Source organism: Hylobates moloch, unplaced genomic scaffold, assembly GCF_009828535.3.
Source record: "Hylobates moloch isolate HMO894 unplaced genomic scaffold, HMol_V3 SCAFFOLD_15, whole genome shotgun sequence".
NCBI classification, from domain to species: Eukaryota; Metazoa; Chordata; class Mammalia; order Primates; family Hylobatidae; genus Hylobates; species Hylobates moloch.
This window is the reverse complement of record NW_026652290.1, coordinates 45760857-45782525: the sequence shown is the minus strand read 5'-3', so window position 1 is coordinate 45782525 and position 21669 is coordinate 45760857. Positions and strand designations below refer to the sequence as shown.

General features: G+C 42.6%; 1 protein-coding gene across 14 annotated transcripts in view; it reads right to left on the bottom strand.

Moving 5' to 3' along the window:
• KANSL3 (KAT8 regulatory NSL complex subunit 3) overlaps positions 1 to 21669 on the bottom strand; it is an 80160-nt gene that overhangs the window by 52167 nt on the left and 6324 nt on the right. For 12 of the 14 annotated variants that reach the window (XR_009209910.1, XR_009209911.1, XM_032178838.2 and 9 more), the window contains 9 exons: positions 20929 to 21099; positions 9237 to 9327; positions 8924 to 9109; positions 3243 to 3374; positions 2566 to 2682; positions 2236 to 2337; positions 2056 to 2127; positions 847 to 921; positions 509 to 666 (listed from right to left, as the gene is read on the bottom strand). Coding sequence is in view for 12 of the 14 variants with exons in the window: in XM_032178838.2 (XP_032034729.1) it covers positions 509 to 666; positions 847 to 921; positions 2056 to 2127; positions 2236 to 2337; positions 2566 to 2682; positions 3243 to 3374; positions 8924 to 9109; positions 9237 to 9327; positions 20929 to 21099 (1104 nt within the window). In the remaining 2 variants the exon portion in view is untranslated. Of the gene's footprint in view, positions 1 to 508; positions 667 to 846; positions 922 to 2055; positions 2128 to 2235; positions 2338 to 2565; positions 2683 to 3242; positions 3375 to 8923; positions 9110 to 9236; positions 9328 to 20928; positions 21161 to 21669 lie in introns of all 14 variants that reach the window. The other 2 variants (XM_058428144.1, XM_032178842.2) reach the window with 1 other exon arrangement.

Sequence of the window (21669 nt, the reverse complement as noted above, 5' to 3'; positions counted from 1 at the left end):
TCAGGTGAAGGGTATATGGGAATTTTTTTGTACTAGTGTTATAACTTTTTATAAAGCTGAAATTTCAAATATTAAAAAAGATTTTTTTAATGCTGTCTTTTTTAAATTTTTTTTTGAGATGGAGTCTTGCTCTGTCACCCAGGCTGGAGTGCAGTGGTGGGATCTCGGCTCACTGCAAGCTCCGCCTCCCGGGTTCACACCATTCTCCTGCCTCAGCCTCCCAAGTAGCTGGGACTACAGGCGCCCACCACCACGCCCAGCTAATTTTTTGTATTTTTAGTAGAGACAGTGTTTCACCATGTTAGCCAGGATGGTCTCAATCTCCTGACCTCGTGATCCGCCCGCCTCAGCCTCCCAAAGTGCTGGGATTACAGGTGTGTGTCACTGTGCCCAGCTAATGCTGTCTTTTAACTTAACCAGACTGGTCTGTAGTTACATTGCCAGCTTACAGGCATATCTCTTAACACTGTAACACAGCTCTCTTGCAGCTCTGGGAGAAACTACCCACCTGAGATTGTCATCAGCTCCCCCAACCACCACCAAGCTGTTCTCAGCTCGAATCTTCTCCCGGAAGTCCTCCATGGCTTCAGGGTGACATTGAAGGGAATTCTGACCAATGACAAAGAGGACTGGAGTCTTCATATCCAAGAGGGGATCATCTACATCCTAAAACAGGTATAGATTTTAGAATCGGCTTCTTCATATTCACAAAGCACTGACCCAGAAACTCCACTAAGGAGGATCAGCCATGCAACTGCAGTCGGCCTCAGCATCAGCTTGGACAAGGCATGCATACTCGCACTCCCACTGCCAATGACCCAGCACTCAGCTTTACCACATTCTTACCCCTCTGGGGCCATCCACGGTAAGCAGAGGAAACCCAAGGCAGACAACTGCAGTGACATACTCCATTACTGACACCTGTAAATAACAGAACAGTTTGTCTAAAGGTCAACTGAGTTCATGGCACCTCAGCCTACCCAGAATCCAGGAGTGGTCCAGACCCACCAGAAAGTCTCACCTCTTCCTCCCCTGTCCTAATATCCGGGTGCATCTTCTGCCACGACGGCAGCAGTAAGAGCACAAGACACAGGTATGTCATTCCATAAGCAGCCACTACCTAGAGAACTGGGGCCCCAAGAGGACCCCAGCAGGTGGCTGAACCATAGGATAGAAGGTTCAGTATTCCTACCCTGTCAACTCCCTCAACTAGAGCCCTCCTGCTCCATTTTTCTCCACAAATAGTAAATATAGTCAAGAGAACACAATGTTGCCATTAACCCTTAAGTGAAAAAAAATTCTCTCTATTGAACTTAATGGATAGCTACCAGACAGCCTAGATTTCTTGAAGCAACTGCTAAGGCCTACCACCCTGGGAGCAGGGACTATGGGGACCTTCTTCCTCTCATAGCTATCACACTTGACTGGACTGCATGAAGCAAAATTAAGACTTTGGACACATGAGGGACACTTACACAAACTGACAGACATACAAATATATGTAAAATACAAAAAGATTCCTTGATGTCTTGGAAAGGGACTGAAATGAACACAGCATCAAATTCCAGAGCTATTAATATTTGCCAGCTACAATTATTGTTGTTTTTTAAGTGGGAGAACAGTATGGTACTTATGTTGACAGAAAAAAAGGGATCCTTTTTTTTCCCACAGATATATACCCATATATATTTACGTGTGTGTGTGTGTGTGTGTGTGAAAATGCTATGATATTTGGGATTTTCTTCAAAACGACCTGGGGGAGAAAGAAAATGAGCAGGGTGAGATTAAACAAGCCCAGCCAAGAGTTGATCACTGGTAAAGCTGGGTGAAGATCCCGGGGGTTTATTATACTACACCTGCTTTTGTTTCTGCTTAAAGTTTTCCTAAATAAATAAAGAATTGTTTTAATAAAATTTGTCTTCTACAGTTTAAAATGCAATTATATAGGTAAAGTATCTAGCGCAGGGCCTGAAACATAGTAAAGGACTCAATGGTAGATACCATTAGTGGTATTCCATCCCAGGACAACCTCCAAATAAGATAGAAATTACTTACATGACAGGCCACCAAAGCTCCTGTGTTCCAGCCAATCAAGATAATGGGTTTGTGTGGGAAATGACTGTGAATCTTCATGGGAAGAGAAAGAAGACAGTAAGACAGGAGGCCAAAGATGGGTGCAGAACAACCCCAGAATGCTGGGTATGCCACAACGTACTGAAATAGGGGCATTCTCACCTCCAGCACTTTGCTTCTCACTGCCCCAATCATATGCTCGAGACACTGTAGAACTCCTACCCCACTGCCATTGTTCAGCAGATGGGTGGCTACAGGGATGACCTGAAGGAAAGAAGTAGCCCCCACACCAGCAGAGGTAAGTTTCAAATCTTTCAATTCTGTTTAACCTATGCTAAACCCTTTCAACCTTGGAATTCCACATGAAAGAAGGGTTAGAGGAGGCTCCACATTCAAGTTTTCCATTTTGGCCTCCTCCCACATATTCTTCTCCTCGATCCTCCAAGACTATATTCCCTGCCAGGAAGGAGTTCCTCTTGCCCCCACACATACCTTGCCTAAGCAGGACAGCTGAGATTGCCAGAAGCGGTGGCGGCGTGAAGTGGGAAACACAGAGCTGGAGGGACCAGAGGAGGCGATGAGAATCAGTGGAGAGCCAGGGAGTTTGCTCTAAAGAGGAAGAATCCCACCCAAAAACCAGTGAGTGAGAAGTGTTCTTCCATGAAATTCCAAGTATCCCAATACCTTTCTTATCCTATCCAATGCTCCTTTGCTTGTGAAATTATGTTAAGCACTATGCAAAATAAATTATTAATAATAGTTAAAGAAGCCGGCCAGTCGTGCTGGCTCACACCTGCAATCCCAGCACTTTGGGAGGCCGAGGCAAGTGGATCACCTGAGATTAGGAGTTTGAGACCAGCCTGGCCAACATGGTGAAATCCTGTCACTACTGAAAACACAAAAATTAGCCAGGCATGGTGGTGCATGCCTGTAATCTCAGCTACTCAGGAGTCTGAGGCAGGAGAATTGCCTGAACCCAGGAGGCAGAGGTTGCAGTAAGCCGAGATCGTGCCACTGCACTCTAGCCTGGGCAACAGAGCAAGATTCTGTCTCAAATAATAATAATAATAATAAATAGTTAAAGAAGCCATTTACCTCCTGCCAAGGTTCTAAGGCTTGAGTCTAAAATTTTTATGTGCCATTGTTAAGTCCTGAGCCACCCAACTTACTGGTTTGTTATGAGAAAGCACGCCCACAGCAGGGTCCCAGGGCCTCTTCAGTAGGAGAGACAAGGCCTCAGCTCCTGCAGCCCCAGTCTTCGTGTTGGATGACACAAGCATCCGGTCAATCAAGGTTGGGATCTACAAAGAAGAAAGAGCAAAGATGACTCCAGTGTAAAGCAGGAGACCTTCCACCACCAGCAATCAAGCAGAAGAACAGAGCCCCACTATAAGCCATAGACAGACTTCAACTAAGCCTCTGAAAACCTCCTCAGGAACAAGAGTATATATAAATAAATGGGTGAAAAGTATGCTCCCCCATGAAAAGTGAATGGGTACAATCCTTTGGAAAGCAGTCCGTATATGCAGCAAGGGACTTAAATGTATTCCCATCCCTTTTCCAAATGTTTCTACTTCTGAGAATCTTTCCAAAGAAAATGTATCAGAAACAAAAACACACACAAAAGGATGGGGACAGTTATGCACAGAGACAAATTAACTATGAATAATAATAAAGTAAAAACAATTTAATATATATATGTAAAGAAGTAGTTTAGTCAACTATCTACCTAATTGGATATTAAAGATTATTTTCAAATATTTACAAGAATTTATTTATTTATTTATTGAGACAAAGTCTCGCTCTGTCGCCCAGGCTAGAGTGCAGTGGCCTGATCTTGGCTCACTGTCACCTCTGCCTCCCGGGTTCAAGCGACGTCTTGTTTCTCAGCCTCTCAAGTAGCTGAGATTACAGGCGTGCACTACCATACCCAGCTAATTTTTTGTATTTCTAGTAGAGACGGAGTTTCACCATATTGGTCAAGCTGGTCTTGAACTCCTGACCTCAAATGATCCGCCCGCCTCAGCCTCCCAAAGTGCTGGGATTACAGATGTCAGCCACTGCACCCAGCTTTCAAATATTTACAAGAATATATAATAACATACAGAAATAATTTTGCTAAAATGTTACAGGTAAAATAGAAAATATAAAAATTATCTCTACTCAAAGCTGGGCTCAGTGGCTTATGCCTGTAATCCCAGCACTTTGAGAAGCCAAGGTGGGCAGATCACTTGAGGTCAGGAGTTCGAGACAAGCCTGGCCAACACGGTGAAACCCTGTCTCCACTAAAAATACAAAAATTAGCCAGGTGTGGTGGCACACACCAGTAATCCCAGCTACTCGGGAAGCTGAGGTATGAGAATCATTTGAACCCGGGAGGTGGAGGTTGTGGTGAGCCGAGGTCACAACACTGCACTCCAGCCTGCGCAACAGAGTGAGACTCTGTCTCAAAAAAAAAAAAAAAGAAAGAAAGAAAGAAAAAAATTATCTCTACTCAGAAAAAAAGACTGTAAGAAAATAGGCTGCACGCCTGTAGTCCCAGCTAGTCAGGAGGCTGAGACATGAGAATCGCTTGAACCCAGAAGGCAGAGGTTGCAGTGAGCCAAGAGCGTACCACTGCACTCCAGCCTGGGAAACAGAGGGAGACTGTCTCAAAAAAGAAAAAAAAAAAAAGACAAAATGTTAATAATGATCTCTATGGAGTTTATGGGTGACTTTTTCCTTTACAGATTTCTATGTTCCCTAAATTTCCTCAATGAGTATCAGTTGATTTTATAATTTTTTTAAATCTCCATTTTCTTCTAGACTACTGCCTTCAAGCTGTGGTGTACTAAATAAATCTGTTATTATGTACAAAAATATGTATCCTGCTATACTATGTACAGTATACTTTATCTCATGTCTGTTTTTTACTATCTACCAGAAATGTGACATTACAGATGTGCAAATATAGGTTTCAGGCATGTTGATGCTTACACTGAGAAGAAATACCTGCGAATCCATGCTACCCACAAAAGGTCAAAATGACCTAGGGGAAAGGAAAAATGTTTAAATATTAGAGGCAGTTTTCAGAAAAAGAAAAAGGTTTTGAAAAATTGGAGAATAAAAGGTACTACGGTTTGATACAAGTTGTAAAACTCCAAAAATAGCAGAAGATAAGTTGCTCTTAATTTAAAAACAGAGACACTAAAAGGATTTCTGTATAAGAAATTAGAGAATTATAATCATTAGACTTCTCAGTTTAACTCAGGAAACAAATATTCGTGCAACTGCTTTTACAAGGCACCAGGCTAGTACTGCAGAGGAATTTAATCTACAAGAGGTAATGAAGACAAACACACAAATAATGGTGGGGGACGGGAATAGGGAAAGACCAATAACTGCCATGAAAGAAACAGAAGCCTATGATTCAAACCATCCAACGGAGAAGGAGAAGTTAAGAGGCAATTTTCATCTAAAGATGCAGCATGTGAAATGAGACAGGCTCTTTGGAACAGGCAGGATTCCAACAGGAGATGAGAGAAAAGCCTTCCAATCAGAGACACCAGCAAGAGGCAAGAATGTGTACAACTTATTCCAGGCACAGATGGACTAAAGTCAAGGATGCAAGTAAGGAAGGCGGAGGATGTAAAAAGCCAGTAGGAAGGATAGGACCAAACCGCAATGAATAAGACCAAACTGCAAAGGATCTTCATGTTCTTTATAACTCACTCTAGAACTATGAGCCACTCAACACTTTGAGGCAAAGGATCTGACCCTGGGTTAAGCTTTTACAGTTGTATATAGCTTTGAAACCAAAAAGCCTTGAAACTTGCTTCCTGTCAACAAGGGATAAATAATCAATAACTGACTTTTCCACTTGGAGCTGGGAAGACCAAGCTTCCCTGGCCTTTTGCATTCACTCTCAACAGCCGATTAAACGGCTAAGGTCTGCACCTTCTCTGCCCTCTTTATCATAATGGAGCTAATGGTGAAAGTAGCTGGGTGAAGAGCCATGATCCCATCCACCTGCGCTTTCACATCCAGCAGGCACTTTAAAAGTAAAACAATCCTACAATCATTTATATCCTTTGGGAAACAACCAAAGTATTTGTTGTGAATCTAAATATAGTCATGGGAAAATAAGAGTCCGATGGCAGAGGAACCACTGTGGAGAGCACAGCCCAGAGAGGATGTTGTCTTGAGTCTGAGGCCCTTGCTGACTGGTGTACCAGCGAGCCTTCCACCATTCCAGCCAACCCACACCATGGCCCAGCAGCATGGAAGGAAAGCACCCAACTATGCATGCTGTGGAGTCCCCCCAGTGGTCTGCCATGGTCATAATATCTGACATGCACACAGGATATGTCCAGTCATGCACACAGGATATGTCCAGTCAGTAACTTAAATAGGGCAGCAGTACAAATTCCTCCTGAAAGGGAAATTATGCTAGCCACGGTGGGTGAGGCAGGGTCACCAGAGAACTGAGACCCTGGGCACTACCAACACTCATCTCCTACAGTGTATTCACCAATGTTACACTTTTACCATAGGTAGAATGCTGAGGAGAACATATGTGAAGATGCCTACAATACTTCTGGGCCACCACTCTCTGTCTGCCAGGATCCGGTCTGGGCCCCACACTCTACCTGCCCACCACTCACCTCCCGAGTCCAGTGTTTCTACTACAGGGGAGCAGTATGGGGGAAAGTCTGGGACTCCCTTTTCATTTGTCTCTTTCTTCACTAGAAAATACACTCCACCAGAGAAGGGACCAGTTTTGTTTTGCTCACCCCAGTACCTGACACATGTAGGGTCCAAAATAAGTATTAGTTAAACAAAAAAACTAATGTCAAATTTCCTACCATGAATATCATTAATGTATCTAGTCCCGAGTTTTATTTCAGCACTAAACCAATCTTCTAACAAACTTGGCACCCTTTAACTTAAAAACATATAAGAAGCAATGAGTCTGCACGTTTTGAGGATGTGGCTGAGGGAACATGTGGGCCAGGCAACTTACAGCAGCAAAATGAGCCAGCTTCCTGTGAAGCAGAAAATAAAACTATTAAAAAAAAAAAAAGTCAAAAACTTAATCATGCTTATGCCTGTAATCCCAGCAATTTGGGAGGACAAGATGGGAGGATTGCTTGAGGCCAGGAATTCAAGACGAGCCTATAGCAAGACGGTCTCTACAAAAAAATTAAAAATTTAGCTGGGGGTGGCAGGCACGGCGGCTCACGCCTGTAATCCCAGCACTTTGGGAGGGCGAGGCAGGCAGATCACGAAGTCAGGAGATCGAGACATGGTGAAACCCCATCTCTACTAAAAATACAAAAAAAATTAGCCGGGCGGGGTGGCACATGCCTGTAGTCCCAGCTACTCAGGAAGCTGAGGCAGAATTGCTTCAACCCAGGAGGTGGAAGTTGCAGTGAGCCGAGATCGCACCACTGCATTCCAGCCTGGGCGACAGAGTGAGACTCTGTCTCAAAAAAAAAAGAAGAACAAAATTTTTTTAGCTGGGTGTGGGGGTGGCACACACCTCTAGTCCCAGCTATTTGGGAGGCTGAAGCAGGCGGATTGCTTGAGCCCAGGAGTTCGAAGTTATGGCGAGCAATGATAGTGCCACTGCACTCCAGCCTGAGTGAGAGAGGAAGACCCTGTCTCCAAAGAAAAAAAAAAGGCCTCAGACAACTTGGATTGATTCAGTTCTTTCTCTTCTCTCTCTCTCTCTCTCTCTCTCTTTCTCAGAGACAGGGTCTCCCTCTGTCACCCAGGCTGGAGTGCAGTGGCGGGATCGAACTCACTACAGCCTCCTCCCACCAGCCTTCTAACTAGCTGGGACTGCAGGCGTGTGCCACCATGCCTGACTAATTTTTTTATTTTTAGTAGAGACAAGGTCTTGTTATGTTGCTCAGGCTGGTGTCAAACTTCTGAGCTAAAGCGATCCTCCTGCCTCAGCCTCCCGAAGTGCTAGGATAGGCATGAGCTACTATGCCTGGCAGTGAGGCCATTTTGTATTGGAGCAAAACACCCCAAATATTTCAAGAACCTATGAGGGTACTACTTAAATAACTGTTAATATTAGTAATAATAATTACTGTGGGCTCACTGCTTACTATGTGCCCAATTTTGTGTTAAGCACTCTACCTGAATTAACTAATTTAACTTTCATAAAAATCCTAGATAGGTATTATTATCAGCCACATTTTAGAGATGAGACACCAGTCCAAGCTTACACAGCTAATAAGTAACAAAGTTGAGATCAGCCAGGCAATCTGCCTCCAGCATCCGCATTCTACCACATTGACGACAGCCTGATGCAATCACTGGAATCACCAAGAAAAACAGTTTAACTTTGTGCAATACTAAGTAAGAAAGCAGGGAACTATAATGATATGTTTGTAGTGAATTATAAAAGTCTAAGTGTTGCTACTAAAGGCTCATGCCCTGGGGAGCAGAATTGAAGGCATCACGGCACGTTCCTGCTCTGCAATCTCCCAGTGCTCCGAACAACAAGGGTCTGTTTCTGTCACCTTTCTCAACAAACTCTTCCCTGGTAAACCCTTCATCTCCTTCATGATAACTCAATTCAGCCATGACTCAAACCACAAGCTGCAAGGCTAGGAAGGCTAAATGTATACTCTGGTTCTCAGGCCCCATACCTCATCCTGGAGCCAGCAGGGCTGAAAACGTTTACACCAGACACAAATGTGAAATGATACCGTCTCCCAATTTTAATACCAAACCCATTAGTTTTGGCCATGCACTCCAGACTGACCAGATAATTACTTTGCCTAACCCCACATCCTGAACCCACAGGGGAGGATGGCTATCCCTAGGACAGGGCAGACCCCAATCACAGACTTACCTTCCCCTTCAGCGTCTGCAAAGCATCCAGGTAGGCTGCCAGCATGGGCAGACTCAAGGTCTCCACGAGGGTGGTGTGCAGCCACTGGATCAGCTTCGTATCCCAGCTCACACTTGCCAGAGCCTGCCGCACTCTCCTTGCACACTTGTCCACAGCAACACGGCGCAGCACTGGCTCATTACAAGCCTGAAGGATGTAAGTAGAAGTGAGAAAACATGAGGACTACCTGGCTAACAAGTGGGGGGACAAGTCAGTCAGCCAGTGAGGCCTGAACTACGAAGAGCCCACTGTGGGCAGATTTCTGGTGTCTTACCCCTTCGTTGGCCAAGCGGGCAAGCCGGTCAGACTGCAGGGCTTTGAGGATCTTGTTGAATAGCTTGTTCTGGGCCATTGTCCAGCCAGTCCTATAAGGGAAACTCTGAGGAATTATAGTCAAACCCTGGGGATGCTCCTCATGTATGTACACCATATAAAGAAGATTATGCCATAGTTTTATGTCTCTACTATGGAACAGTAAAACGAAGTAGCTTAGTCTAAGACCACTGAGCTAAAACACAAGACCTAGATTCTGGTCCCAATCCTACCAAATGAAATCGTCAAGCACACACTTGTATTAATAATACACACATACACACACACACAATAATATACACAGTACAAGTCAAGACTATTCATGAAAAAAGTCTTTCAGGCTAGCAAAGCTAATTATTTACTTAGTAGCTAAAATAATTCCAATCATAAATAAAAGCACAGCACCACTGAACAGACATATTTGAATTTCATAAGTTTCATATTTCACACAAAAAGGCAGACAGGATCAGCAAGCATTTTAATGTACTAAAATCTCAGACCAAGGTAAGAATTCTATTTAAACCAAGCTTAAGAACAAAAATATAGCAGAAATATAACCAATAAAGAGGCTATTCTTCCACTCCTCAATATTCTACCCCACATTAATCTCTCTTCTCCATATGTATTTTTTCTATATGTCACACAATTAGCAAATTTATTTTTGAGAGGCCTGTTCCATATAAACTAATAGGTTATCATCCCAGCATATGGCACTGGTATTCACACATCTACCTTATTGCTTATTGCTTACCTATTACTTACTGAGGCTTTGTGTGTTGCAGACATCTATCCTACTGTTCTCATCTCCACCTCATCACACCCAGTTTAGCGATATGGAGCTTATTATTGTCCCCCTTCACCCCACTCCCAGCAATCTTAATTACTCAGATGCTCTAACTCTGGCTAGTGACCTTCCTAAAGATACCAAAAGAAAGGCAACTGAAGATGCTCTATTAATATTTGTTTACCTATTCTCCCTGCCTTAAAAAAAAAGCTGATGATGGCCAGGCGCAATGCTTCATGCCTATAATCCCAGCACTTTGGGAGGCCAAGTGGGGTGGATCACTTGAGTCCAGGAATTCAAGACCAGTCTGTGCAAATGGCAAAACCCCATCTCTACAAAAAATACAAAAATTAGCTGGGCATAGTGGTGCGTGCCTGTAGCCCCAGCTACTCGGGAGCCTGAGGTGGGAGAATCGCTTGAGCCCAGGAGGTTGAGGCTGCAGTGAGCCGTGATCATGCCACTGCACTCAAAGCTTCAGTGACAGTGAGGCCTTGTCTCAAAAAAAAAAAAAAAAAAAAAAATACGTGGGTGCTATACCCAAATGAGACCCTGGAATGGGATCAAGGTAGCATTTCAAATCAGTTTGGATAAAGTCCCTAAATGTAGGGCTGAGACAACCACTGGCCGACTGGAAAAAGAAAATCTGATCCCTACATATCATTCTACATCAAAATAAATTTCAGATGGAAGAAAAAGAAGACATAAAAGGAAGAAAGAGAAATGTAACTACATAAAAATTTCAAACTTTGGCCAGGAGTCTGTAATCCCAGCACTTTGGGAGGCCAAGGCGGGTGGATCACGAGATCAGGAGTTCAAGACCAGCCTGGCCAATATGGTGAAACCCCGTCTCTACTAAAAATACAAAAATTAGCTGGGTGTGGTGGTGTGCACCTGTAGTCCCAGCTACTCGGGAGGCTGAGGCAGAAGAAGCGCTTGAATCCGGGAAGCAGAGGTTGCAGTGAGCCGAAATTGCGCCACTGCACTCCAGCCTGGGCGACAAAGTGAGACCCTGTCTTGAAAAAAAAAAAAAATTTCAAACTTTAAGCCGGGCATGGTAGCATGTGCCTGTAGTTCCAGATACTTGGGAGACTGAGGCAGGAGGAGCCCAGAAGTTCAAGTCCAGCCTGGGCAACATGTCTCTCAAAAAAAAAAAAAAAAAAATCGAAAAAGTATAAACAAGGTCAAAACACAACGGGAAGATGACCGCCATTTCATTAAAATAGAAAGCAGCTTTAGAAAATTAATAAGAAAAAGATGAAATACTCAAAGGTCAAAGAACACAAAAAGGCAGGTCACAAAAGTAAAGTCAACTCTACTTCAAAATTAAACAGGCTGGACGTGGTGGCTCACGCCTGTAATCTCCACACTTCAGGAGGCCAAGGTGGGCAGATCACAAGGTCAGGAGTTCGAGACCAGCCTGGCCAACACAGTGAAACCCTGTCTCTACTAAAAATACAAAACTACAGGTGTGGTGGCACACGCCTGTAGTCCCAGCGACTTGGGAGGCTGAGGCAGGAGAATCGTCTGAACCTGGGAGGCGGAGGCTGCAGTGAGCTGAGACAGTGCCATTGCACTCCAGCCTGGGTGACAGAGAGACTCCATCTCAAAAAAAAAAAAAAAAAAAAAAAAACAAATGCAGCCAGGCAAAGTGGCTCACGCCTATAATCCCAGCACTTTGGGAGGCTGAGGCAGGAGGATAGCTTGGGCTCAGGAGTTTGAGACCAGCTTGGGCAACAAAGTGAGACCTTGTCTACTAAAAATCAAAAAATTAGCCAGGCATAGTGGCAGGTGCCCAAAATTCCAGCTATTCAGGAGGCTGAGGCTGCAGGATGGCTTGAGTCTAGGATATCAAGGCTGTAGTGAGGTATGATCATGCCACGGGGCAACAAAACAAGACCTCGTCTCAAAAAAAAAAAAGAACCAACAAATGCAAATTAATAAAGTATTATTTTTCACCTATCAAATGGGTAAAAATTAAGAATTTAATAATTCTCTGTTGTTGTGAGGGTGCAAAAGAAGTCTCTCTGTATTCTGTTGATGGAAATATAAATTAGTACAACCTTTTGGAAAAGCCAATTTGGAAAAATTAATTGAAAAACCTAAGTCAGATCATGTCACTCCTTTGCTCAAAGTCCTTCAGTGGCCCCAGTTCAATCAGCTAAAAGCCAAAGTCCTTGCAATGGGCTGCATGGACTCCATGTCTTTCGGATCTTATCATCCATGACTGATCCTCACTTATTTCAGTCACACTGCCTTCCCTCACAGCACCCTCAACTCCCCTGCCCTTGCACATACAACAGGCATGCTCCTGCATCACAGACCAGGGCCCTGCCCTTCATTATGCCAACCTGAAACAATGGCTCCCTCTCTCATCTCCTTCAGGTTGTTGCTCAAATGTCACCTTCTGCTGAGGCTTGACCTATCCCTGTTTAACACTGTAACCCTCCAGTCTTACCCTGGGATTCACTAACCTGCTTTCCAGCCATATCACTACCTCATATTCTATCCATGCTGTTTATTTGTTTAGTTTGTTTCTCTCTGCCTGCCAGGGTATAAATGGCCAAGATGGCCAGGATTTTTGTTGGTTTTAAGTGCTATATCACCAGCACATAAAACAGAGCCTCATGCACACTAGGGAGTTAAACATCTGCTGAATAAATAAATGGATGAATTGTGTACACACTGCATTCTAAGTTCTATAAACAGCCAGGTCCCTATCCAAACCCTCAGACTCCATACCATACTAATGCTGAGGAGCAAAGAGGAACACAGGCACATGATTTATGTCTTTCACCATACCAAGACAGTCAAACTGCAGGAATGCTGCTTGAAACAACATCAACAATCTCAATTTCTCTGGCTTCATAAGAGACCAGCATCCTGTCCATCATATCCCACCCCACAAGATACTCTAATTTCTACAGGTCATTGTTCTAGGAACACCAACAATATGGCCCAGTGAGTATACAGATGGAGGACAAATTACCCTTTGTTATTCACTTTGTACAACTATCTAAATGTCCCTGGATAGAGCAAATACCCTCTAGAAGGGAGGAAAACAATGGTCAAACTCCTTTTCCTTCTGTAAAATAAAATCTCCACCTACCACACCTCCAGTTTTACAACTTAACCACAGTTACAGGATCCAGGAGAACCCTACCTAGGGACAAGGGTTCTATCCCACCTTCTAATAAAGAGCTATATGCCCTGAGTCTTCTTGTCCATAAAATAGATACAGCTAGATTACCTCTAAGTTCCTTCTAACAATAAAAAAATTCAGGTTAGCTATGATTACTGACAGCAGCAAAAGTTGAGAGCAGTCGAAATCCAAGATTAGAGAAACAAAATGGGATGACTGTCTTCTTCAGAAGTGCCCTCCATCTTCAGAAGCTTTCCTTGCTAGAACTAAATCCTCTCTTAACTGCCAAAGCTGCCCATCCTTTTGTAACCCCCTTTTGGGGGTACTAGAAGCATTCTGAAGTTTCTTGGAATTGTCCTTTTTCTTATTCTTCCCTAGTTATCTTGGCTTAATCTCTGCTACTTCATCAGGATCCAGTTCTTGTGGTTTGATATTCAGAGATTCTGGACTTAAAAGGGGAGGGGATGAAAGCTTCAACTCAATGTTGGGACTCAGGATGCCTTGGAACTGGGAAGGTTTGTTGAGACCAGAAGCTCCAGCCCCACCGGTTCATTATCTTGTTTTCTGTCACATTATTTAGATGCACAGCAGACTCACAAGAGTAGTAGCTCTCTTATGTACAGTGATTCTCAGATGGGCTTGAGAATTTGATGGTGGTAGGAGACAGAGGATGCTTACAAGTTATTTGAAAAAGCTCTCTGGAAACATGGATATATCTCCATGTTAATACACCTCTTTGTTTTTAAAGGCTAGGTAAGTTCTACCTTATTTGTGGACATTTAGGTTGTGCATTTTTTATCGCAATTTATAAGCCACTGCAGTGACCACCCCTCCCTTCCTCAAATATATACATACACATCTATCTATATTTTATTATTAATTCTTGTTGTTGGTGAGACAGAGTCTCACTCTGTCGCCCAGGCTGGAGTGCAATGGCGCGATCTCGGCTCACTGTAACCTCTGCTTCCCAGGTTCAAGTGATTCTTCTGCCTCAGCCTCCAGAGTAGCTAGGACTACAGGTGCCCGCCACCACACCCAGCTAATTTTTATATTTTTAGTAGAGGTGAGGTTTCACCATGTTGGCCAGGCTGGTCTCGAACTCCTAACCTCAAGTGATCCGCCCACCTCAGCCTCCCAAAGTGCTGGGATTACAGGTATGAAGTCACCACACCCAGCCCTATCTATCTATATTTTATATACTCATACAAGTATCTCTGTAGGATAAATTTCTTCAAATGGAAATGACCAAAGGCTATCTGTGTTACAATCTCTGGATAAGGCTGGGCATGGTGGCTCACGCCTATAATTCCAGCACTTTGGGAGGCCGAGGAGGGCGGATCACCTGAGGTCAGAAAGGAGGTCAAGACCAGCGTGGCCAACATGGCGAAACCCCGTCTCTACTAAAAATACAAAAATTAGCTGGGCATGGTGGTACAAGCCTGTAATCCCAGCTACTCGGGAGGCTGAGACAGGAGAATCGCCTGAACCCAGGAGGCAGAGGGTGCAGTTAGCTGGATTGCCCCACTGTACTCCAGCCTGGGTGACAGAATGAGACTCTGTCTCAAAAACAAAACAAAACAAAAAAAAACAAAAATCTCTGGATTTCCAGTTCCTTGAAATAGGTATAAAAGACCTGTAGCATCTTGAAAGTAGTATTATATTGCAGCCTTACCTCTAGCAATCATGCTAATTTATAATCAACCAGGTTAAGCAACGAATACAATTTTTTCATGTTCAACAATCTCTGGAGCTTTCTCAAAGCCTATTGATCACGTTGCAAACTTTAATTCCAACAACAGAGAATGAGGTATAATTTATTTATGAAACATCAACAGCATTTCCAAAATTATCCTGTTTTTATTATATAATGATGTTTTCCCTATTTGTTTTTCTTACTCTGTATTAATTCTGCAATCCAAAATTATGGGAGTAAGGAAAATGATGTGAATGCAAGGTGCGGAGGGTTAGAAAGCTATTTAGAAATTATTACCATACACCAATGACAGCTGAAATTAAATTTTAAAACCACAATGTTGAGAGTCCAAAATCCCAGAAAAAGTTCTTAGGATTGCTGCTGGATATATAACAAAGTGACTCCAAGAATTGAAACATGATCTCTATATTCTGTCAGCTTCGTGGAGGCTGGAAAATTAAGTGAGCAGAAAAAAATGATCTAAGCCAAGATTAAGATAAAGAGCATGCAAGAGATATAATTAGCGAAAATTTTAAAAACAGGAGACAGAATTTTAAATACAAGCCTAAACAGTCAAATAGCTGATGGGAACTGTGGTGAGTCAACTGGCACTCCCCATCCCACGCCCCACCCGCCTATTCAATTTTCATGAGGGCAAAAATGCCTTTTCTTCCTTTCTTAGATGAGATCAGAGAATCTTTTGTTCTCTCTGCTCTGACTGAACCTGAATGATATGCTGACCTCTGGCTCATTCTATTCAAAGCAGCCAAAATATAACATTGGTCCTGAAAATATCTGATATTTTCAAAGGTATTCATTATTTTGGATACTGTTTCAAAGACGACTAATTAATTCAACATTAAAATATCTAAAGGATTTTTTTTTAACCAGAAGTCAAACAAGGAGACACAAAGAACATCAGATAAACTCAATAGTCATACTTTCCTTTTTCAGATTATAAAATTCTTTGTCTAAACACTAGAAGAAGGGAAGGAATGAAGGAAGGGGAAATAAAGAGGGTGGGGGAGGGGAACGAGGGAAGATAACTCAGACCTTGGACTTAAAATTTCAAACATCCAACCTAAGATTTATACAGATACATACAATATTGAATATATAATTAAAGAAGGTTCAGAAAAGGAAAATGGGGTGTTTTTGGCTGGAATTCAGAAGTTCTGATTTCTAAGATAAGAAAGCCTGCTTTTGGATACTACATTCTTTCGCTGAAATGTTGGAAATGTCCTAAAATCCATTTGAGCAATGCTGAGAAGTATCATGTGTCAGGAAAATTTTATTAAATGTCTTTCAAAAGCTATGCAACTAATGAAACTTGGCATTTGACAAACATCTGGAGGAAAAAAAAAGCTGGCCCAACATCTTCAGGACTACATCACTATGCCAGCAAATAGAAATCATTTTCAAAGGTCCTCTAAGTCACATGCCATGGCACGCAGACACAAGAACATGACCCAGGCAGCTCACTTTTTCTATAAGAGGCCGGACAGAAAATGTTTTAGGGTTTGCAGGCCATATGGTTTCTGCCACTATTCAATTTTGTGGCTTTACTGCAAAAGCGGCCATGGATAATACCTAATGAATTTGATTGTGTCTCAGTAAAAGCTTATGCACACTGAAATTTTAATTTCATGTGTCATGAAACAGTATTAGTTTTTTTTGAGACAGAGTCTCGCTCTGTCACCCAGGCTGGAGTGCAGTGGCGCCATCTCGGCTCACTGCAAGCCCCGCCTCCCGGGTGCACGCAGTATTAGTTTTTTTTGCAACTATTTAAAAATGTAAAAACCATTCCACACAAAAACAAGCAATGGGCCAAATTTAAATCAGCCCACTGTCATAGTTAGACAACCACTAATACAGACAATTAAATAAGGTAGCAATATTTAAACCATTTCACAAAATATCAGCCATTAATAAAGAAAGCCAGAGTCGGGGGCAGGGAAGGGAGGAACATGCTTCTTTTTTTTTTTTGAGACGGAGTCTTGCTCTGTCGCCCAGGCTGGAGTGCAGTGGCACGATCTTGGCTCACTGCAACCTCTGCCTTCCAGGTTCAAGAGATTCTCCTGCCTCAGCCTCCCGAGTAGCTGAGATTACAGGCGTTCGCCACCACGCCCAGCTAATTTTTACTATTTTTAGTAGAGATGGGGTTTCACTATGTTGGTCAGGCTGGTCTCAAACTCCTCAACTCAAATGATCTTCCCGCCTCAGCCTCCCAAAGTGCTGGGATTACAGGTGAGAGCTACTGCACCTGGCCTATACACACACAGTTATCTGAAGACAGTTTCTACTGAAATCATTCAAGAGGGAGGAAAAAAGCTCTTAACTTAAATTAAGTTTCTGTCTCCACAGATAAAGAGCAATTAGTAAACTCTCCGGGAAAGAACTCCAGAATTCTAGGGAGCCGACCTATACCGTTCATGGAGCTCTTGATGTGGGAAACTAATTTTACATGACTTTATACAAGAAGAAAGGAAGCAGCAATTTAACAATCAAGTCAGGGAAAGAATGGCAACACGATGATTATAATCAGAGCAGAAGGAACTGCAAGCTCCAAACAGGCTACAGATTCAGGGACAGATATAACCATAAAATGGTTATATCTGAAACTGAAGCTAATAAGTTATCATTAAATAATAAAATCGGCTATGTACAAAAGTTACCTACCAAAAGAGATGGTTTGTAAGCCTGCTGCCAATGAGAGAAGGCCTCCAAAATCTCATCAGACACTAAGAAAACAAATAATCTGATAAACTGAGCTTTAATGGATTACATCAATCTGTGGCAATGTCATAACAGAAGGATGGTGGTCCACAAGGAGACTGGAGAAAGATAAGCCAAAGATAAGAATCTGTCAGTGTTTCTCTAAAGGATGGGCAGGAGAAGGTGCACACTTGCCTATTCTGTGGACCCATCTTGCCTACAGGAAAGATGTATACATCCAGCTATTCTGCTGTGCCTCCTGTGTAGACTCTCCACTCATCTATTCACTTCTGAAATAAAATGGTTTTCCAGACTTTCCTACTGAGAACAGACACTCTGGCCAGGCCACCCCAGTGTCTCTTATGCTTTGCAGTTATAGCTCTCCTTATAAATTAAGAAACTCAGCCAAGTGCAGTGGCTCACACCTATAATCCCAGCACTTTGGGAGGCCAAGGTGGGCAGACCACTTGAGCCAGGAGTTTGAGACCAGCCTAGGCAACATGGCAAAACCCAATCTCTACAAAAACTACAAAAATTCGCCAGAAATGGTGACGTACTCCTGTAGTCCCAGCTACTTGGGAGGTTAAGGTTCCCACCCAGGAGAATCACCTGAGTCCTGGAGGTCGAGGCTTGCAGTGAGCTGAGATCGTGCCACTGCACTGCAGTCTGGGTGACAGAGTGAGACCCTGTCTCAAAAAAAAAAAAAAAAAAAAGAAACAAAGAAACTGGTATTTATAGTGTTATTAAGTCTCTAATGACTTTGGTCAGTATGAATAGTACACAAAAACCTCTTAATCATAACCACGGATGAACTGACAAAAAAAAAAAAAAAATCACACAGTTCTCCTATGTACTTTCTGAAATTGCAAAGGACAAGGTAGTGGAAAATACCACAAAGGGGTACATAACCATATGAGGCCACCTTGTTCAGCCACCACTAACCGGTCTTAATCTCTTCTTACTGCCCTTAATTAAGGCAGAGGGTATGGTAGTTGAGAACACTGGGTTCTGGAGTCAGACTGCTTGGTTTGAACAAACTCCATCACTTCCTAATTAAGGTTTCTTAAACACCCTGAGCTCAGTTTCTTCATCCTGTTAAGCAGAGATGAAGGGGGGATATACCTCCAAGAGTCATTGGGAGGATTAAGAGACAATGCATTTGAAGAGCTTGATACAATGTCTGGCATCTAGAAAGCACTCAACAAATGGTAGCTCCTTTCTGTTATTACTATTGTTATTTTTTATTATTAACTGTAAAAATAGTGATAAATCCTTTTGCTGAATATACTGACTCTAGTAATATTCCAGTAGTTGATCTTCATTCGTAGCAGTTTTCTTCTTTATCTGAAGCTCAAAAGAGTTTTGTTTTTTTTTTTTTGAGACAGTGTTTCGCTCTTGTTGCCCAGGCTGGAGTGCAATGGCACGATCTTGGCTCACCACGGCCTCCGCCTCCCAGGTTCAAGCGATTCTCCTGCCTCAGCCTCCCGAGTAGCTGAGAGGCATGTGCCACCACACGCAGCTAATTTTGTATTTTTAGCAGAGACAGAGTTTCTCCATGTTGGTCAGGCTGGTCTTGAACTCCCGACCTCAGGTGATCCACCCACCTCAACCTCCCAAAGTACTGGGATTACAGGCATGAGAAAAGAGCTTCTTAAGGCACTAAATTAATTCCAATGCAAGACCCCAACCAACTTCTTCACAAGCTTTTTTCAACCAAGGTGCAGAACTGCTCCTCCCTCAACAGCTGCTGTTTTGATCACACATGCACACCTGTTCAATCTCATTCCCAACTTCCAACCAGCTTCAGAAATCATGTCAATCACCTCAAACTTTCTACCCCTCTTTCTCTCTATTATAAAATAAGGGTTCTCCAAAATTATGGAAAGTTACCACCTACCAACTCCTGATATAAGAAGTAACATTTCCTTATATATAGTAGATATATGGATACACAGACAAAAAGCCATCAACAAAATATAAGTCGAAACCACAATGAGATGCCACTTTACACCCAGTAGAATGGTTATAATTTTTTTAAAAAAGAAGAAAATCAGTAAGTGTTGGCAAGGATGTGGAGAAACTAGAACTCTCGTACACTGCTGGTAGGAATGTAAAACGGTAGAGTGACTTTGGAAAACAGTCTGGCAATTCCTCAAAGGTTAAATACAGAGTTATCATATGACCCAACAAGTCCACTCCCAGGTATATAACTAAGAGAATTAAAAACTTAGATCCACACAAAAACTTGTATGCAAATGTTCGTAACGGCGTTATTCACAATTGCCAAAAAATGATAACAACCTAAATATCCATCAACTGATTAATGAATAAATAAAATGTGGGCTATCCATACAATGTAAATGAAGTGTTGATACAGCAACCACATGGATAAACCCTGAAAACATCATGCTGGGTGAAAGAAGCCACTAGGAAAAAGACCACATATTGCATGATTCCGTTTACGTGAAATGTCCAGAATAGGCAAATCGATAGAGACAAAGGACAATTAGTGCTTCCTAGGGACCAGAGAAGCTGGGAGGAAATGGGGAGTAACTGTTTATGGGTATGAGGTTTCTTTTTCGGATGATGAAAATGTTTATCAAATTGACAGTGGTGATGAATATACAACTCTGACTATACTAAAAACCAATGACTGCACACATTAAATAGCTGAATTGTATGGTATGTAAATAATAACCCCAAAAAGATGTTATGTGATTAGGTAAATGTTTACCAAATGAACAGGAACAAATAACCAGGAGAGGAGTGCTGAGTCCCCTGGGGGCGGTAGAAAGCTTGGGAACAAAACTAGCCAGTATACTCATGAAAACAGGCATCGGTGTGCCCTCCATAGCCTGCAAATCTATTTTTAAAAGCCACTCAAACATCTTTTAGCTTTTCATGTGACTTCACAACTTTCATCATCCTAGTTATAAACCATTTAAACACATTATCTTACAAATGTACATTTCATTTTTTTGTAGTTTGGGTAACCCCTATATCATAACTTATACAACAGAAGCTACTACAGAGCTAGTCATATCTATCAAATTTAATTCACTTATTTATTCAACAAACATTATATGCCTACTGTGTGCCAGACAACGTCCTAGTGTGAAGTATGCAAAGATGGTTGAGATGTAAGCCCGGCTCTCAAGGAGCTCACACACAGCATGGTGAACTGAGAGTTATAATGCGAGACTTTGGAGAACACTCTGACTTGTGTTGTTGCAAATGAAGTAAGGTCCTAATAAGTGTTACTTCAATGAAGATGATACGAAATAATTACAGGGCAGTGACCATCCTCCTGATTAGCAGCCTACCTGTTAACATGCTCCTCCCAGTCCTCTGGTGGAGGAGGGGCATCTGCATCAGTCCTGGCAAAGATGACATGCCGTTCACACTCATTCATGACGCTGCGTGCCTTCTGATTGTCATAGAGTGGCATAGGCGTTGATGTGACTGTCTCCACATCTATTGGGACGTCTGATTCACTGTAAACAGGTGAGGAAATAGGACCGGGCCACACATACTTCACAGGTATTTAACAATCATCTGGTTGACAAAAAACGTATCTTTAATACAGTCAGCTTTAAATCACGCATAAGCACATTATATTCACAGGAAAATTTTGATCCAAAGTCATCTTTCCCACACTTGTCTAGATCTCTGCCCTCTCAGACATGATGGTATGTACTGGAAGAACACAAAGTCGTTTTTTCAATGAGTCTATATAAAAAATGATAAATATCTTTTTTTTTTTTTTTAAGATAAATATGGGCCAGGTGCAGTGGCTCACGCCTGTAATACCACCACTTTGGAAAGCCGAGGCAGGTGGATTGCTTGAACTCAGGAGTTCAAGACCAGCCTGGGCAACATGAGGAAACCCTGTCTCTACCAAAAATACAAAAATTAGCTGGGCATGTGGTACATGCCTGTGATCCCAGCTACTAAGGAGGCTAAGGTGGGAGGACTGCTGGAAGCTGGGAAGTCAAGGCTGCAGTGAGCCATGATTGCATCACTGCACTCCAGCCTGGGTGACAGAGCAAGACCTGGTCTCAAAA